General features: G+C 39.3%; 1 protein-coding gene across 3 annotated transcripts; it reads left to right on the top strand.

Moving 5' to 3' along the window:
* Nucleotides 1-3,820: 3,820 nt before the first annotated feature.
* Nucleotides 3,821-18,728, top strand: LOC111272475 (uncharacterized). Of its 3 annotated transcripts, none has more exons than XM_022853943.2 (5): nucleotides 3,821-4,818; nucleotides 8,264-8,442; nucleotides 11,835-12,059; nucleotides 13,660-13,886; nucleotides 17,325-18,728. In XM_022853943.2, exons 1-5 carry the CDS (start codon nucleotides 4,529-4,531, stop codon nucleotides 17,571-17,573), a joined length of 1,170 nt encoding a protein of 389 aa, XP_022709678.1. In that variant the 5' UTR covers nucleotides 3,821-4,528; the 3' UTR covers nucleotides 17,574-18,728. The 3 variants fall into 3 exon arrangements, with proteins under 3 accessions (XP_022709678.1, XP_022709679.1, XP_022709680.1); XM_022853944.1 differs by having other exon boundaries at nucleotides 4,725-5,106; XM_022853945.1 differs by lacking the exon at nucleotides 3,821-4,818 and adding an exon at nucleotides 5,021-5,542.
* Nucleotides 18,729-19,162: the final 434 nt, after the last annotated feature.

Below are 19,162 nucleotides of genomic sequence, written 5' to 3'. Positions count from 1 at the left end.
TTGGGCAGAATGGCGCTTTTTTTTGCCGTATTTATTCTAGAATTGGTAACCACATCAGCTCAAATATTGAGGCTGATAGAAAAAAGAATAAACGCGTTATTATCAAATGAACTACACCGAACAGTTCCTTGTCTCTTGGAGGCACAGTAAAAAGGCGTGGTTCAGTGTATTATACAATGTTAAAATTCAAGATTTTCTACAGGTATAATATTCTACAGTATAATACACGCCGCAACAGTAGACTGAATTAGCTACAATGAGCAACCACCAGTTTTTCTTCCCGAAAATTTCGCTTCGATATCGAAACTGAGGCCGAAAGCTTACGCTAACAGAGACGAAGATCCTCATTAAAAGAAGCGGACAGCACTATTTGACTTAAGCACGATGCCGGGAACTCTCAAATATCTCGAGACTGAGGAAGGCTAAGGTAGTTTTGAGCGTCTAACTATATAAATGTGAATTATTTCAAAGATCTTTGAGATGAATGTTTTAATCTTCGAGCTATACAAATCTAAATCTCCCCATATCGTTATACGCATTAGCCTTCTGAACAAAGGAATATCTTTTAAAGTTGACTGCCTACTACGTACGTATTCGATACTTCGCGCGTATACAGAGTTATAGGCAGCTATTTCTACTTGTCGGAGCAATAATACATTACCAATAAGCCGAACTTGCGTTAGCCCCTTTCTCCACGTAGTTACGATATGTATTCCTTAGTTTAGCGCTAGCGACGCCAGCAAAAATATCTGACTGATTGCTGTTGAACAGCTTTATCGCGCCCCTGTCGCGGGACACACGTACACTTGACCGTAAAAATTTTGATTTAAATTTCGGCGATCCGGGTTTGTCTTCACCTCTCTAGGTAACCACTCTGGCCCATCACTCTCTACCGTTGTTCCGTTACGCGATATGGGTATACATAATCATACGGGCAATAAACGACGATATGATCTAGGTGGCTCGTGTTTACTACTTACCTAATCTAGCTTAGTGTGCTACTGCGGATCCATGCAGTTCTACGGAGTACCGGGTCACGGTTAGTAGTGCCGATAGCAGGCGGCCGTATCAAGTTAGCTAAAGGCCAGTCAGTCTTTAGTTAACCTAGACTGGATATCTCCATTCGTCTGTGCATCGCGTAAAACCCCGCAGACTCTGACGACGGTATTACCATACCGCACTGAACGTTCCCGTTTTTCATACGCAATTATATATATGTAAACAAGCGGACGCATGCCTACATCTACGTTGAACGTTTTTCTAGCTTATCTCAAATTATATGTTGGCTCGGTGTCATTTGAACGTAAATGCCCTAAAATGTTTAGAACGACTTAATTCAGATTTGAACATTATTATAGCGTGCTTTGAAGATAGGCGAAATTCGCAATATTTTACGACTTGATTACAATAAAGGCACAAATGCTGCCCAAGACCATAAAAAAATATGGGCTGTTTATGATGCGTTATTGGGCGAAACGGCCAAAAATGGTTCTGTCGCCTTCGTTCTGGAGATTTCAATATGAAAGATACTCCTCGTAGTAATCGGCCGCGATTGTGAAAGTTAAGCAATAAAATCTTATAATTATCCATAGTATTGCCAAGGAACTAAACATCCACAACGAGACAGTATTGAACCGTTTAAAGAAAGCTGCCGCAAAAAAATCGGTGTTACATGAAGAAACGCAAAAAAAAATAATCAACCATATCTCGATCTGCGAAACCCTACCGAAATGAACAGTGAAAAGTCGATCACATGCAGAAATAATGCAGAAACAGATAAATAATAAAAAAAAAACACAGGCACTTTAAAATCTGTCGCAAAGATTAGAACCTTATGCTATTTGTTTAGCGAAACTAGAAAGGGCCAATTGTGCATAACTAATTTATGCTTTCACGTAGAACGACTGATTTGGGTTCCTATTGTCAACACCTAACAAAATCATGGCAAGCTGTTCAAATAATAAAAATTAGTGACAGACAAAGCGCCATCATCCACCATGCAAGTATCAAATCAATATATATATTTGCCTGCTCGACAAACTTCGATGGAAAATTCTATCGTATCCGCCGTATGGCCCAGATTTTGCACCGTCAGGCTATGATCTGTTTCGACTTATGTTTTTCCCTTAATTTCCCTATTCCTAAATTTCCTTAATGATGTTAATTTGGTTTTAATAAAGGTAGGCAAAAACTTCTAGTCAGCTTTCCTCTTAGAAACGGCAAACGATCTACAGTAATAGAATTATGATGTTGCCAATAAATGTTCGAAGGTCACTGGGCGAAATTTTGCATGTTTTTTTTTGGCAATATCATGCTGAAATTTGAAAATGTTCGCTTATATCTAAAACGGCATATATATATATATATGGTATAGTATATATATATATACTATACCATATATAAACTTATTTATTTCATCTGTAAGCTTCAGTGATTCGTTTTACGTTAAATCATAACGTAGGGCTTTGAGCGCAGCAAGGCTATTGGCGTACAAGCTGCGGTTCGGGTCCACTCGCAGTTCTAATTAAGTTTACCACTTACCCTTGATAAAAAAAAAAAAATAATATTTCCAATTTTAACTTAAACTACGGTGTAGAGTGCAAAACCAAAATAGTATTAGTTTGACTGCACAATAAGGAAGGATAGGAAAAAATCGACAATTGGTCCTACCCGCGACTGGAATCAGCGAGGCGATAGACATTGTTGAGGATGCTGTCTTCCAGAATCTTTCTGTTGATACATACACGAAACGACAAATTTGTAAGAGTAGAATATCTCATATTATATACGTAACATCATACATTTGTTCTTCCAATGTGTGCTTTCGACAGCTTAGTCAGGTCCGAACCCTCAGAAATTGACTATAGCGTTTCCGGTATCAGCTCTCTAGCAAAATTCCGAGCGGAGAGGGGAGTGGCCGGGTCAAATATAGTATCCTGCTTGAAACTGACGGTGCTCTTTGCCACAACAACGACACGCATCCTTAAATACCATTTGTATATTACGTTACGCAAAATTCAGTGTGGGCTCTATGGTGGAGTATGATGTAAGCGTCTAACAAGATGGCACACAAAAGCGTTTTCTCCTTAGGACGGCTTCGTTGAGTAACTGGATATATTTTTAATTTACTCGGTTGTATTAACTTACGGCTGATATTTACCGCTATATGCTGTTGAGCCCCTAAATCGCGAAACCTCTTCCGACCTTGTGCCGCATGAACTAGAACTATTGCTATTTCTCAACCAAAAACACGAACTCTATGCACCGTGAGCCTCGGTGCACTTTTTCGATGATAAACTATTCATATTAACTTCACCGGCGATACAGATAGCAACTACGTACTGAGAAGTTTTCCTTCGAACAGCAAAACGGAACCGACCTAACGGTAAAGCGATATCGAATTCCTTGGGCCCTTGTGTCCTGGAGAACAAATCTGAGTCGTCTATTGGCCATAATTTTCAGATTTTTCACAAATCGTTGCCTAGTGTTTTAACAGCGTGCTAAGTTTTTCGGTACAAGATCTCTTAGTAGAATTTCATCGAGCAGTACAATTTAAACTCACTTTCGTGCCCGTTACCCCCAACCGATTTACCTTTGTTGATGAGAAGCACTCCTGGTCACCTGTGCAACAAATCAACGTATTACATTTTCATTGAAGACTAGTCAAACCCATTATCCATATCATTGAATCTACCATTTCCGCGCAGCTTAATAATCTACTACGCTCGTTTGCCCTATCTAAAATTGCCGATTGACTCGCTGATAAGTTTACAAACTGTCAGTGTTGTAATTATATTATATCTCTATTCTTTCACGTTATTAGTTAAAGCTGCTTTTTTTCACGCTATTCATTATAGAACACATGTTTCGTCGACAAAATTTCCCTTGCATTTTCTTTCCGACATTGATTTTTATTCGCGCTCTTCAGTATACGATAAACGATTCGCTGTTCCTGCTGGCGGGGCCGTTACGTATAAGATGTCATAGGTTGTCCCGGTTACCTCGATATGCCTTGTCCTTGCCATTGTCTGGTTTTACAGCAGGTTTTTTCGTATTGTCACAGATAAACACAAACAATACACACATACATATAAACAGTGGCCCAAACGTCTGTACTCTTTTTGCAGCAAAGCGTTAATCGTAGCTCGGAGTTGTGGTTACTGCAGATAGGGGCGATCGAACAACACGTAGCATATAGCAACGTCTTTCTGAACAGCTGATCCAATGGACGACCTTGAGATCCTCTCAATAACAGCTGCACCGTTTACCCGACGCCACCAGAAGTCACTAGCGGCGTGGCTGGAGCCGTGTGACTGCTTGCGGTGATGGTGGCGCACGCGACGCAGTACCACGCGGAACTGTCGTGAGCGCGTCGCGATCCTTCGGACGGCTCGCGACTTCTACACGTTCTCCTATTGCTGTTAATGCTGGAAGCGAAAGCGGTAGACTAGTACTGGAACAGAATCAGATGCAGAAGAATCGCGTCGTAATCTCCTTACGTTGTTCGATAAGTAAATGAAATTACACAATGGATAAATCAGACTCGAAAAATGTGACACAGTGTAATTTCAACAATAACTATAGGAATACCAACAGCAGTAATGAACAACGAAAACAACCGCATGACGTGATAGTGAATATTGACTCTGTTAATCTTGGACCTAGAGAGGACGTTGCCTTCTCTAGAAAAAGCTTCGAAGACTTCCAGAAAGGCCTGTACGAGGCCGGTGACTGTGGAAATAGTTTCGAAAAGCCGTCGTGGCTCAATGCCGAACTTTACGAGAGGGGAAGAAAAGTACTTTGGGATAACTTATTTGTGTGAGTCCGTTTGTGCATGCAGAACCTTGTTCCGTGTTAACGCTAAGTTCATTGTATTGATTGCTGCCCTTCAATATCACTCTCGAATTGGATATTTCTACCGAACCTATGCCGCCGAAATTCTCTGCTGGATCATTCATTGATAGGCTGTGCTACGTAAAAACCTAGAACATAATAACAGTGTTCAGTGAAAACACTTCCGAAAGACATGGGGGCCAGTGCGACTTGCTGGCGCTGGAGACACGCACATGGATTATGTCCGGTTCGGCTCGATTTTTACATGCAAACGTACGGCAGAAGTAACACTTGAAATGTACAGGGCGGGTTTTATTCGAGAAACCCAAAAATTGATTGTACGCAGAGATGTGCAGGCTGATTTTATTAGGCCAGTCTGTAACAAATAATCCATTGGTAAATTCATGGTCACTCTGTTCTAAAATGTTCATGAACGCCATCTCATCGAAAGCCAGTGACTTTCCGACTCTGTCGAATATTATTCCCACAGCAACAGAACAGTAGCTTCTGGACCATCACATCTTGTTGATATATATCCAATGCCTGAAAGAAGTGTACTCCTCTTCCAGACAAGCTAAACTGAACTAACCGCAAAACATCCGAACGGAATGCTCTGCAGTGCCTCCGTTTCTGTACTGGTGAACTCGTATTCAACCACAGTACGATCCTAAAAACCTAAACGACGATAAAAACCTAAACATTGCCGTCGGTAATAGTTGAATTCGTTTACTAAACCAAAAGACAGTTTTTTTTTTTTTTTTTTTTAATCAAAATAACCGATAAGCGACGAAAAAAAAATTAATAAATTATCTGGGTAAATCATGGCATAGATTAAGGTTTGTGAATAGTCTTCAAGACCATAGTTATAGCCTCAACAAGGTGGTGTACGTTTGTACGGGTGCTGTTGTCACCTAATCAGTGATCTTATTTGAAACTCGATGAGAGGCAATTTTGAGCATCTTGTGATATGTTGAATATCGTCCACACCGGTGAACGTACCGGCGCGCCGAGCTGACTCTATTTCATAATGCACAATCTACCACCAATACATGCTCTGGGAAAATTCAGAGAAAATAAACGTACACTTTTATTATTGCGGAAATGCCCCGAAAAAAAACCTCAAGTTTACTCCTGTTACGCCATGCACGCTTTAAGGATAGTTAGGCATTGATATCTTCGATGTGCAGGTCCATGAAATACCTATTTGCGTTGCTACAAGCCCTTCTCCCGAATCTGTCCTAGAACTATCCTATTATCTGTTGCTTGGAAGCGGCCTGAATTAAATATCGATATCTAACATTAACCGCAATTTTGAATATCCGGCATCCTTTCTGGGCAACGCCACCATAGCCTGTTTTCCGGACACCAAACATACTGTGTGTATTTTGCAAACGGAACAGAACTAAAATATTTCTTCGTTAATTTATTCAAACCGACCACCGATTTCTATTAATTATTACGCTGCCTTCTTTGTAACGAGTGAGGTACGTTAAAGATTATGACGAGTCACACGAATGAGACGAGCTAGGCAGGCTGTCGTGAAGTTTCGTTTGGAAAGTCTGGGTTGAGTTGATTTGAAAATGGCCTAGACATACCTAAATACATTAATTATAATTTATGACCCGATTATTTCGCATAAAACACTATTTCCATGCTATCGTATGCTACTTTTATGAGTTCTACCAATTTCGAAGGGTCCCCAACCAGCGTCAAAAGGCTTGCAGGCACTGCAGGCGCCTCACTCATTTTCTAAAGGCTATATAATATGCAGAAATCACACAATACCGTTTACGATGCGGTATTTCGAGGTTAAGCTGCAGCCGACCTGTTGACGACTGTAATTTTATGTTCCGGTGGTTTACGATAGTTTATTAATAACTATATATATTACATTATAATATTACGTAAGTTCTTTGCTTTCAATAGGGTTTCTGGGACGTAGAATCGTTTGCTTCTATCGGCAAATAGATTCCTGCAATAGTGGAACACAGAATAACACTGATCTGAAAACTATCGTACGTAACGGACGCTTACGTGCTTTTTGACGCTTACGTAATAGACAAATTGCTTGCAATTGAACCTCAAAGGGACAGCAAATGCAGTAGGGCAATACCAGAGTTTAATTGGTAGTCTAGTTTTGTACCATCTTTACAATAAGTACTCGGATTTTTACGTCTAGAGCTGCCGTTAAGAATCACCTCGAACACCAATAGGCGTTTGAGGTTTTTCGTCCGACGCTGCTGTCTACCACGGTTTCAAACACACGTTCGTTCCCAACATGAAACGACGTGTGTCTACGCCATTTTAGACGCCTGCCATAATCAATTTGTCTAAATAGGATTGTGGGCGTTCAAACTGATATATTGTTCTTTCCGGTCGACTCTTAGCCTGCTTCCACATTGATTGGCTCGTACGATTTGTGGTTAGACTAAGCAAAAAGCTGAAACTTAAGTTACGTTAACTTTAGAGACTGCATTTGCGTTTATTTTAGGGGTTTTACGTTGCCTTTGTTCTTGACACATTTAATACGCGACTTGAGTCAGGAATGAGTTGAAAATATTGGCCTGAGAAGGCCTTATATCTACGAATTTGCGTAAATCGTTTCGCGGCTCTAAATTAAAACGTAGATTTTTCCGTCATGCCTAAATATATAATAAGCATTACCTGTGCGAATGGGCTGTATAATGGTCACATTATAGATAAACGTGACGAGTGCACGCTTAGTGTTCATGGGGCCACGTATAGTGGGTTCCTGACAGTGGCCAAGGGTAATTGTCCACAACGGCTTACCCGTTACCACTCAGAGGTAATTTTCGTCTATTTCATTCGTGCTCGGATCTTTAAATTGACAGAAGATCTATTTACACCATGTTCAGACATTTATTGATTCAAGATTTCTATGTCTATAGTTTTAGTGTCTCACAGTTTTTTAGTTGATTGTGACAACAACTAACATAAGTAGAAGACTTTAGAATGTTTGCTTATCCATGTGTTAGTAACTACTGATAGAAATGTCATCATGTGGTATTTGTGATTTGTATATGCACCAGTCAGGATTATCATCTGGAAATTTTGAAGAAGTTACCGTAACTTCAATTGTTAAAGAGAATTTTCAAGGAACTGAAGACTACTCACTAAAAATGAATAGGCAACTCAATTTTGCCGCTTAGCGCAGATACATTAGCCGGTATTGTATAGACAAATAGACGTAAATAGCAAACGCGGCTACGTATCTGTATCGAACGCTCCGCTTATGTAAGTAAGATTCAGCTACTTCGCATTAGTTAGTCACACGGGTGCATAGAAATATATCGTTTAACTGAATGAAGGCAAATAACTTTTCGGTATATTTTGTCTCTTTCTCGTTTGGTTCGTTCTGTGGTCGTTGTTAATGGGGTTGTTGCTATCATCATCGTCGCCACCTACGCAGGGCATTGTTCTGCCACCTGGCGAGTTTGGTATTGGGCATGTCCAGCGAGGTCCCATACAAAGTGCTCCTTCACAATGGACAGCATTTCACTTTGAGGGCACTGGCCTGCCGCTACGTCTCAACTACGAAGCAGGTGCTGTCCTGGTATCGGACCGATGTTTTCGACCCATCATCAGAAGGTATCATTAGGTTAAATCATTGATGCTTGTACACGGCTGCAATTGTTGGACTTAATGGCCGAAATCAGTAGTCTAAACTCTGGATGTTTGTCTAGCGCGAATAGCGTTACTACTGCAATGGAATACGAGCGCTCATTATCTCAAAGGAACCACTATAGCGTTTAGGTTCTAGAAAAAAAATAAATGTGAACTGAACGACATAGTAACCCTTTACGTAACAGAGAAGCTTTAATTTTACTGTATTTAACGATACACCGTTGTGTAATGGCAAGACGCATTACGGCTTTTGGCCACAGCAGTACAGCGCTTGAAGGTATAGGGCTCTCAGTAGAAGTAAAGCAATATTTCGTTGGCGTTCTTTGTAGAAAGACGACAAAAAAAAAGTGCCTTTGATACCATTTTGTAAAAAAAAAATTAAAAAGTATTGACCGTTTCTCTAGATGGATGGCTTCAAAGTCAGATAGCTTAGGTATTATAAGTCCCGCTGGGTCAGCGTTGCTATCGTCTGAAAGTTGACATAAGCGGTTGCAGATATGCTCGAATCGCTGGAATGCACTTCTTTAAACGCAGGATAGACAGCCTTGAAGGTGCGTAAAAGCTCTGTAAGCATTCTCTGTATCTTACAATTTGATTACAATAGTGGCATGAACGCTGCCAAGCCCATAAAAAAAATTATGTTGCTCAGAATGAACTATAGGAAGAATTGGCCCAAAAATGGTTCTGTTGCTTTCGATCTGAGAATTTCCATGTGAACAATGTTCCAACAAAATGGTCGACCAATTACAAACAAAGTTTGTGAGATCATTGCGAAAGATAAGCAAAAGCGACACGTGACTGTCCCTGGTATTGACAAGATGTCGAGCACTTACTACTAACTCCGTTTGAAAGAGGCTGGTTGAAAAGAAGCTCGCTGCTGCTTAGGTGCCACACGAATTGACGCAAGAAAATGAACTGCGAACCTGCGAAGTTCTATAAAAAAAAAAAAAAGATAAGATCATCGAGCTACCTCTAAAGCGCTTGATTACGGGTGATAATTTTAGTGTCTCAAATGGGACAAGAAAGTACAAATTAAGAAAAGAAAAGAAAATACTCACTCCAACCCGTTAACGAAGCCCAGCCTCATGCTGCAGAAGGTAACGGCATGTATTTGATGCATTATGAGTTGCTGCCGCCTGGCAAAACAGTTAACTCGAGCATATCCTGTCAGCAATTAAGTAGACTACAATAGGTCATTGAAGAAAATCAACTGGTCCTAGTGGAGAAGGGACGTTGTATTTCATCACAACAATTCATCCACTGTCATGCTATGATCTGTTTCGGTCTTTGCAAAGTTCCCTTAATGGTGCTAAGTTTAATGAAGGGATTCAAAAATTATTGTTAAAAACAATTGTTCGCCCAGAAACCACAGGACCCCTACACTGATGGACTTATGCAGAAAAATGCAAGAGTCATCGATCAAAAAAAAATGCCTATTTTCCGTAGCAATATTACCTTAACATATGAAAAATATTTTTCTCAATTTTAATATAAAACGGTCAATACTTTTTCGACGATATAGCCCTATTGGATGTAACATGTCTATTTCGTAGCTATTATTTATTTAGTATTTTATTTGACAATGTGCCCAGTTTCTGTTAGAACGTAGTACCCCTATAACAACAGTGCGGTATTATCAATTTAAAATAAAATCGTCACGTAATTAATGATGACAATATATAGATAAGATAATACTGCCAGTGTCTTTTAGCCGTTATAAAATTGAAGTATGAATGTTCAGATTTTTCTGCTTGCTTATCCGTATCCCACACATCGTTGATCTTTTTTGACATTTTTTCTAATGCGTTTACCTAAGCCAAAATCAGCTAAAGACAAACATATGTTATTATTGACTTTTATTAGGCCTTTGATAAATGTCACAGCGCACCCCGATGCTTCTTTTCAGTACAATAGATAATTGATAAGGAACACTTTACCACCAACCTCAGCTTTAGCAGCCATCGGTAAACGCCATTAAAATAGCAAGAAGACTGTGCATTTCGACGGTCGTTACAAATAAATATCTAAACGTTATTGCAACACTTAAAAACAAACACGAAACAACGAAAGCACAGAGTACAGACACGGTACTACACTTTCATGCGCTTTTTTTTCTGCCCGAGTTTGCACACTTTCCCTATTATTTAGCAATCGCCCTAAGTAAAAATGATTCCACAATGCATAGGCACACTCAATATTTGCAAAAAAAAAAAAAAAAAAAAAAAAAAAACCTATTGTCAAATAACGTAAGAGTGGCGCTCAGCACTTAAAGCGGTCCGTAGTGTTCCTCCAGTAGTAATTACATTGCGAAAGACTAGAGATTGAGCTCGAAATCGAGTTAGTCTATGGCACATGTAAGCAGTGTGCATACGTTTATCGGAAACCAGTGAATTCGCTGATCATTTGTACAGCGGAATTCTATAGACTTCAGAAGCTAAAATGACTTAGTACCTATAAAGTAAGACGCTGAGTACGCAAGCTTCCAGATTACTCGAGATTAAATTTCTAATGATTTTTCGTTCTCTCCGAACGACGAAGTCCACTGCAAGTCTTCTTGAACCTTCAACCCTCCGTTGGATCATGGCATCAAGAGGACATTTTTATTCAATTCCTTTTACCTAATTTGCAACCTACGGTATGCGCCCATTTTTTTTTTTTTTTGATAGATTAAATTTACAGTTACAGCTATCGATCTAATCATGATAAATAAAAAAAAAAAAAAAAAACACAGGCAATGCTTGGACAGTAACAAGATGTTTGCTATTTTATATAGGCTATTATTATCATTATACAGTGAACTTTCATTCCGAACAATCCGAAGAAAGCGCAACGCTAAATGTCACAACTTCGAAGTGCCGTTAAAAGATGGATGGAACGTAAACTTTGTTTTGTTTGATAAAAGATTGATTTTTCCTAGATTAAATAAATGTCACATCGATGTTCAGTATTATGCTCTATATGAACTGCTCTTAGATTGTTCCAAACGAACATTTTTGTACCAGAGGAAGCTGGTGCAAGAATGTTCGTAGTCCATTGATATAAGAGTATTATACGGCCCACTACATTACAAATAAAGTATACCATGGAATGATCGATTAAGAAAAGCAGCATTAGCTTCAACAGATGCAGACCCTAAAACAATACCCGGTACAGCTTCCCGGCGCAGAAACGAAAACAGCAGGTCACTTCTATCCAAGCGGATCAGCTTTTATCTTGTTCCATTCAGCAATACATCTTAAAAGTATCAGCTTATAAATGGTCTAAACCCATCCCATCCACCATCCCAAGAGTAGAAGGGGGAGGAGTCGGTATTTCACGAGAATAAAATATAAATCAGTCAATATGACATTCTTCAGGACACCAGAGCGTCAAGCGAGTTCGCAAGATGCACCTCGCTGCCAACCGTTACATGGAGCGATTGGAAACACGGCCCAATGGGGAGCGGTGGATCAGTCAATATTGGATGGCGTGCACGCAGAGCAGCTTCATTCGGTTGATGGTCATGTACCCTCGCAAGGTTGGGCTTGGCCATCTCAAAGAGAAGGACTTCGAGGGTATTGTACACTATTGGCGATGTATAGGTAAGCATGACAATTCACCCTGCATTGATCTGTTACTACAAAGGAGGTTGCCATTATATAGTCTAGCCTCTAGCCAACGGTTGAGAGGCACTTTTTACTTCGACTATTTGGCTATTGTTGAAAACGGCATAATGGGTAATCTTATGACTGCATCTACGTGCGCTGAATATTGTGCGAAAGCTAATTAATACGATTGAGTGTCAAGATGTCATTTGTCACTACCTTGCAGAGCTCTTGTACAGACAACATATTCTATGAAATCGATAATTCTTCAAACGTTAGTCTACATCTTCATCTCACTGGCTCTCTATTTTCGTGGGGGAGTCAGTTGTTTTTGAAGACCGAGTGCTGCCACTCGGAATACTCTGTTCGTCATAGCTTTGTTCGATCACACAGTTATTATATTATCATAGAAATAGTATAGCAATAAGATGCTTCTTTAACCTGAAGGATGCGGTGAAACAAGGCTCAACAATCTAAGACACAAGGCCTCATATAAACGATTTCTGATTTTGTTTGAGAGACGCTTGCGCGGATAACGCTTTCTGATCTTGTTTCGACGCTAGAAGCTAAATCAGCATAGGTAACTAGAGTCGTGCCTTAACACGCTTGAAGTTGGACGCTTAGATAATAGCAACCCAAATCTCAAATAGTGTCTATGAGTGTGAGAAAGATTCGAGGCTGAGAATACTTAGTACAAGAAAAAGTACTTCCGTACTGGTCGTTTTAGGTTGCAGACTCGAGCTTACGACTTCATGCTCCACTCACATAGTGACTATGCTACTGAATCAAAAACTCCTACAAATAGCGACCGCTTCGTTTACCTAAAACAGAACCGAATGGTCACGACTCTACCAGAAATTCCGACTGGAATTGGTTGGTTCTGAAAGATCAATTCTATCCAAATGTAAACACATGACTTGGTCGATTCAAAGCGTCTTATGGAACGCTTCCGATCATGTAGTACAAATGATGGGGCGAGATGAGCGATGCGTTCGATCTCTTCATGTAGACAGCAAAAAAACACGAATACGACAACGTTCAATAGCGATCTTATTAAACATTTGCTTGATATAAAAATCTTCTGAATTTGAAAAATGACTGAAAATCACATAGGATATAGTACGGATAGGCGTATCTGTCTGAGTTCGGTGAATTTCGTAACGAGCACACGTTAGCATAGCTCTGTATTTGGTTTGCCTATTCCGCAGCTCATGAAAGTAAATGTAAAGCTACAGCAGCCATACATTTTATCTAGTTCCCGTAAATGATGACGGCCCCTGAAAAGGTTCCAGAAAGATTCTTTGGGAGGGCAATAAATTTTAGATCCACGCATCTAATTGCTCACGTAGTAGGCTCGTAATAGGCCGCCTTTAATTTGTCCGATTCGAATAAGAAACATTCGCTACGCTTAATGTTATCAATAGGCATTTTCAGAAAACTATTGGCTATACAAGTTAGCATAAGGTTCCCGTGTCCTAAACAGATACGAAGCAGTAATAAGATCAGGTAGATTTATGGTTATGAAGATGATTTGGTCATATGTAAAATATTAGAACAATTTAAGCTTTCGTTTTTCAATCGTTTATTCCATGTTCAGGCTACCTAATGGGTATCTCTGATGAATACAACACCTGCTCGGAGGGCCTTAAGGCATTTCGTATCTTCAACTCAAATTTGTCCGAACGCGAGGTGATACCGGCACTGCTTTCCTGCACTCGAGGGCAGATGAAGCTGGGAGAAAGCGTCATCGAAGCTTTACTCGCGGCGGCCCCAGGCCGCCTTATTCCACTCACTTATCCAGCATTCATCACGTTTTTTGCGCAAGTACGTGTATTGCTCGTATTCATTGATGTCAATTTATCAAGAGTTGAGTTTGCTTTCGTTTTGCATACTATAGTTGTCTAGTATAACTTATCGGTAATACTGGCACAAGAGAAAATATACGAACGGCGAAAAAGGGCCCAGTGAAAGAAATGTTCTGTGATAAGTTACGGTTGATATCGGAAGCTACTCGGCCTCGGTGGCAACGAACGACGCATCGGTGCACTCGTAGCGGCTCTGAACACGTATCGTACTAAACGTTCATTTAACTGCATAATTTATACTGTTCGGTAATTTATTTTGATTGAACGTAAAGCGAACTCTGTTAAGTCGCCGATTTACGACTAGCGAGTTCTAATTATGCTTCTTATTCCTTTGTAGCGATTTCATTACAGCTCCAGCTTCACTTAATTCAGCTTTTTCCTTTTCCAGTCATTCCGCCCGCTATTTTAGCGTGGTCATTCCAGCAGCTTAATTTAGCAATCCGGTTTTATAATGACAACAATTTCTATTTATCTTATTTCGCCTATTCAGTTACCCTCATATAGATACTCGTAACCATTCCAACTTCTCTATCAGTTGCCCAATTGAGGATGCGCCATTACCGCACTGTAGTTGTGTAGTTATTTTAGAATATGGCTGACACCCACACCCAACATTATACGCAATGATAACCCAACTCTCACAAATGAGCAATATACACATCATTCGGTAATGCTGGACCGTTTTGGGAAAAAATACAAAGAGCCCATTCAATTTATGGTCACTATTTGGCCTCTGATAAACTAGATACGTTGTGGACAGGATCAATTCTCGAGCCAAAACTCCCCCTCGTTCATCCGACAAAACTATAAGGATAAGATCATGTTTTCGCCTAATCAACATACTGCATAGGAACTGTTGCAAAAATCGCTAAACATTGAATTGAAACAAGATCATATTTGCCGTTATTTCTATATATTTTTTTATTCTACATATTTCTATATTAATATTCTACTTTGTCCCCTCATTTGGGAGCATTATGTTTTTAATCGGACATACACTTTGTCGCTGGCACCAATTTTTCAAAAGCTGGTTTATTAACAGACGAAGCTCAGTTTTACTTTACAATATTCACCCTTTATATTATAGGTTTCCTCACTCATTCAGACTAGTATGTGACGCAAACGAAACTAGAAGCAGTTTACTTTCTCTTTTTCCATTCAGAAGCTGGACCGTCTAAGCCACCGCGTCGATAATATATATATATATGTTTTTTATACAAACTTCTGCCCGCATTAAGTAATTTATGGGATATAAGATATTAGTCGATATGGAAACACTTGATTTTAAATTTACTAGGTAGATAAACGATCAACCATTCACAGAATTCATTTTTAAAGATACATCATCATACGGGCTATATTGAATTGGTAAATAACGGCCCAACTATTTCTAAAAAATGTGCGCCAAAACATGTACGCAACAATCCTTCCTAATAACTTAATTCGTGTCTAATGTCTAAAACGTGTTATTATAGACAACTGCTATTGCGCGTGAAGTGCATGACGATAAGATATGGGTCAGACAGAGCAAGTCAGAGTTCTTCTTAAAGGAGAACAATTAGTTCCTCGTAGATAACAGAAAAAAAAATTAATGGATTTCTTTTTGTACGTTTAAACATGAGCGTCCCCGCATCCAATATTATCGGGTTAAAATAGAAATTACAGTTCGGGACTTTTGCAAAAATAGTTTCAGTATAAACTTCTCTATCTATAAACATGATTAAATTTGGATCCACTTCAACTTCAATTCACATTTTTAAAGTATAAAGTTAAATAAAGTAACTTTGAAATAATGTTGTCAAACTAAATATTATATATATATATATATATATATATATATATATATATATATAAAATTAAATAGATGGTCCTATACAGGACCATCTATTTAACCATATATAGTCCATGCACCGAAAATTTCCATTCGATTCATATATCCACTCATTATGCGTATATGTGGGATAACCCTATTTATATAGATATATTATTTATATAAAATTGCTTCATGGTGGCATTTCGTTTTTTATCCAGTGCGGTGCAAATGCCGAATTGCGGGATGTATGACGTAAGTTTTGAAAATTCTGCACAACAAAGGTAGATCATTACGGCCAATATGGATAATATGGCTAGAGCTGGCTTGTGTGAAGCTGTCTGAAGGCTCACAAGGCTTGTTTTTGTGTAGAGTTGCAGACTTCAGCCAGTTTTCCTTTTGATTTTAAAATTTGATACATTCGTCCGATTCAACGTGATAGCTTATTCTAGTAGGAGCATTTTATGAGGCTCATCGTTTGCTAACATGCCAGCAATACATACACTTCGATTTCTGATAACTTTATAACCAGAAACCTTTTATCTTACTCCGTTGAACTTTGAAGTGGCCTACTTTTTTTTTAAATTTATGAAAATTTTCTTTGCTTTGAATTACTGAATGACTAATAACATGGTAGGCAAAGCTTGCCCTTAATGATTTGATACAACTATTTGTATTTTCAAGCTTAAAAATGAATTTTCCAGATATTTAAGTGTTTAACATTAACCTACACAAATAAATGAGCCTAACACTAACGTTAATTTGTGTATAAGCTTGATACAATCAAGAGTATCTGTTTGTATCATTTTATTTTGCGTTAGATAAAAAGGGAAATTACTCAAAGGGTAACAAATCACCTCGATTACAAAGCAAAAGGACGTTTATGTACAGTAATGGCACTAATATTCGCTAATTACGAAATGTCTTTTCCTTATATGAACATGTACATACATTTATAATGGCTGAATAGCTTATATTCAGTGGTAGAATTTATGACATGGGCGGGCCATGGATATGCGGGAAAACTTTTGTGTGAAGCTCGCAAACAAGTTATACGATTGCGTCGGAGCAGCTCCGTATGTTTAGGTATTAGGTTCCGCGGCAGTGTGTATGTGGAAAATTAAAATGCTTTGCAAAAACAACTTACGCTCTGTTTTCGTTTTTTGTCTAGCGAACTTCAGGTGACCGCAGGCTTCTGCTTATGAAGCTCAAGCACATACAAGAACAAACTCCCATACACGAATACTATGTATACAAACGCACGGTGTTTGTGGTTCCTTTTAACTAGACCTCCCCTGCAATGCAGCCTCATAACCGTTTCAGTTCGGACAAGCGCTTAGCACGCCCGTAACGATCCTATGTAACCGATATCTGTACTTACACTGGACCCGTGACTCGTATCACCCGAGCCATAGATAATGGGGGTTCGCTACAATGACGACACAACTCGGTAACCACAGATTCCCTCTTAAGCTATCGGTTGCGATGCCAAGAATAGTAGAAAGAGTAAAAATACAGCAGCATGTTAGTTTTTTTCCAACAAACCGAAATCATTATGATGTTATCTTATATTTTATTGATTAACAGGTCTGCGGAATCGACGGTAGCTATCGTCTGACAAACGCTGACCGATTTTGCTTGTGGGTTCTCAAGGCCGTCTTCCAAAGCTCACTACTAGGTTTCTCATTCATTCGTCATCTAATTCGTAAACGGATTCTCGAACGATTTGAGAGCGCTCAGGCAGCCAATGTCAACGGAATCTGCGATGATTTCATTGAAGGCCTTGACGACCAGCAAAAGCCAGTATGTCCCTTCATCACAAAGCGACGTCAGTAATATGCGCGAACATTTCAGTGATCAATGTAGAAGCGGGGATAGAGAACCGGCGAACGGGGCGCAAAGCAATTACTGTAACTTCGGCGAGCAGACGCACGCCTCCTCATCTGTCATCCCAGTTAGGGTTTATATAAAAACTTATGTATGCATACCCGTAAAGCTAACGTACTTATTCCATCAGTCATAGTCCGATACTGTTTCTACAAAAGGTCCTACAAAGTAAGGGTGGATGGACATTGGTCGAAAAAGAAACTCACTACTGGTTACTTTTCAAGTCGTTTAAGGGCCTTAAACAAACAGTCGACGAGGTTCTACAATAGTTCAATTACCCGTAGAGCTCTCTTGTAACCACAAAATGGTGATAAGTTAAAGAAGGTCAACTAGAGAACAGTTTGTATGTTTGGTTGTTGTTCTATTATTATCTAGCATTGCTGTAAATAATAATATCATACTGACTGAAATGACTTCCTATACATATATATATATATATATATATATAAAATGTACCTGCGTACACATTGGATGCTGCGTGTGCATCTAGGAGACTATTCAAAATAGAACGACATTACGCTGTTTACTGCTATTTCTAGTATTTTTACGACGAGCCGTGACTGTATCATCGCGTCATAGAGTCTTTTGTGGTTATATTTGTTATACGGTTACTCATTTTCACTTGAGTGAAGTCTCGCTGAATTTAGAAATTCGTATTTGGCACAAGACGCATCTGATGAGTACAATTGCTTTGACGTTTCGCGACTGTCGAACAGTGTACATACGAGATATAGTATGTGTATCATCTCTTATTATGTGTATGAATGAAATATTAAGTTATCATAAGTTGAACATGTAATCGAGGCATCGGTATATGCCATGGCGGAAAACCGATTTGTCCCACGTTACGAGTACTAGGTAATATTTAAACGAACCTGTACAAAACGAATTGCACCTGTATTCATAATTTGTTTGCTTTTCTATTTAATTGTACCGACAGTAGATTGAATTGGTTTTGGGACCATAACCGCGTAGGTATCGCATTAGAGTACGGCGCGACCGACAAAATTGGTCTGTAACAAAATCTATATATATTCTTCATAAATTCAATGAGGTTACGAATAAAGCTAAACTGCGTTAAAATGGTTTAGAACGTATACGAAACGTGAACGTATCATTATTATACGCCCTTACCAATGCTGCCAATCCTTGAGGATGTGCTCAAATCCTCCTTTATCGGCATAAATTAGTAACCGATAAAAGGATATTTGCCAGCACCTTTATACGAACTAGCAAGATGAATCACTTGAACTATTACTATCGCGCACTGAAAAGTTTCCTTCTTGCGACGTGACGCGATAAGACCCTGGTTACTTCTCTGTGTAAGTTTAGCTCGTGTACGGAAGCTTGAAGGGCGTTGTTTTTATCTCTTTGAGTTACGTCTTCTTGGGTGTCTAGCTTTTTTGATGAAGTTATGCTCTGGGGGAAGGGCGAGGCCGAGATACCTCAGCAGCGTCCAGCCTGCATGAACAACTTTAATCTAACGGGCTCAAACCAAGAAAAAGGCTGAAGGCCTCCGGCTTTCGCAGTTTAAACCA

The sequence above is a fragment of the Varroa jacobsoni genome, unplaced genomic scaffold (assembly GCF_002532875.2).
Source record: "Varroa jacobsoni isolate VJ856 unplaced genomic scaffold, vjacob_1.0 contig02344, whole genome shotgun sequence".
Taxonomy (NCBI): domain Eukaryota; kingdom Metazoa; phylum Arthropoda; class Arachnida; order Mesostigmata; family Varroidae; genus Varroa; species Varroa jacobsoni.
Note: the sequence above shows the minus strand (reverse complement) of the source record. Positions and strands in the feature narration are given on the sequence as shown.

What these genes read in the sequence shown, in the direction of transcription:
- LOC111272475 (XM_022853943.2), top strand. Translation starts at nt 4,529, where the DNA reads ATGGATAAATCAGACTCGAAAAATGTGACACAGTGTAATTTCAACAAT. An exon ending in TTTCGACCCATCATCAGAAG is followed by an intron (nt 8,443 to 11,834) that starts GTATCATTAGGT and finishes GACATTCTTCAG; the next exon opens with GACACCAGAGCGTCAAGCGA. An exon ending in ACACTATTGGCGATGTATAG is followed by an intron (nt 12,060 to 13,659) that starts GTAAGCATGACA and finishes TTCCATGTTCAG; the next exon opens with GCTACCTAATGGGTATCTCT.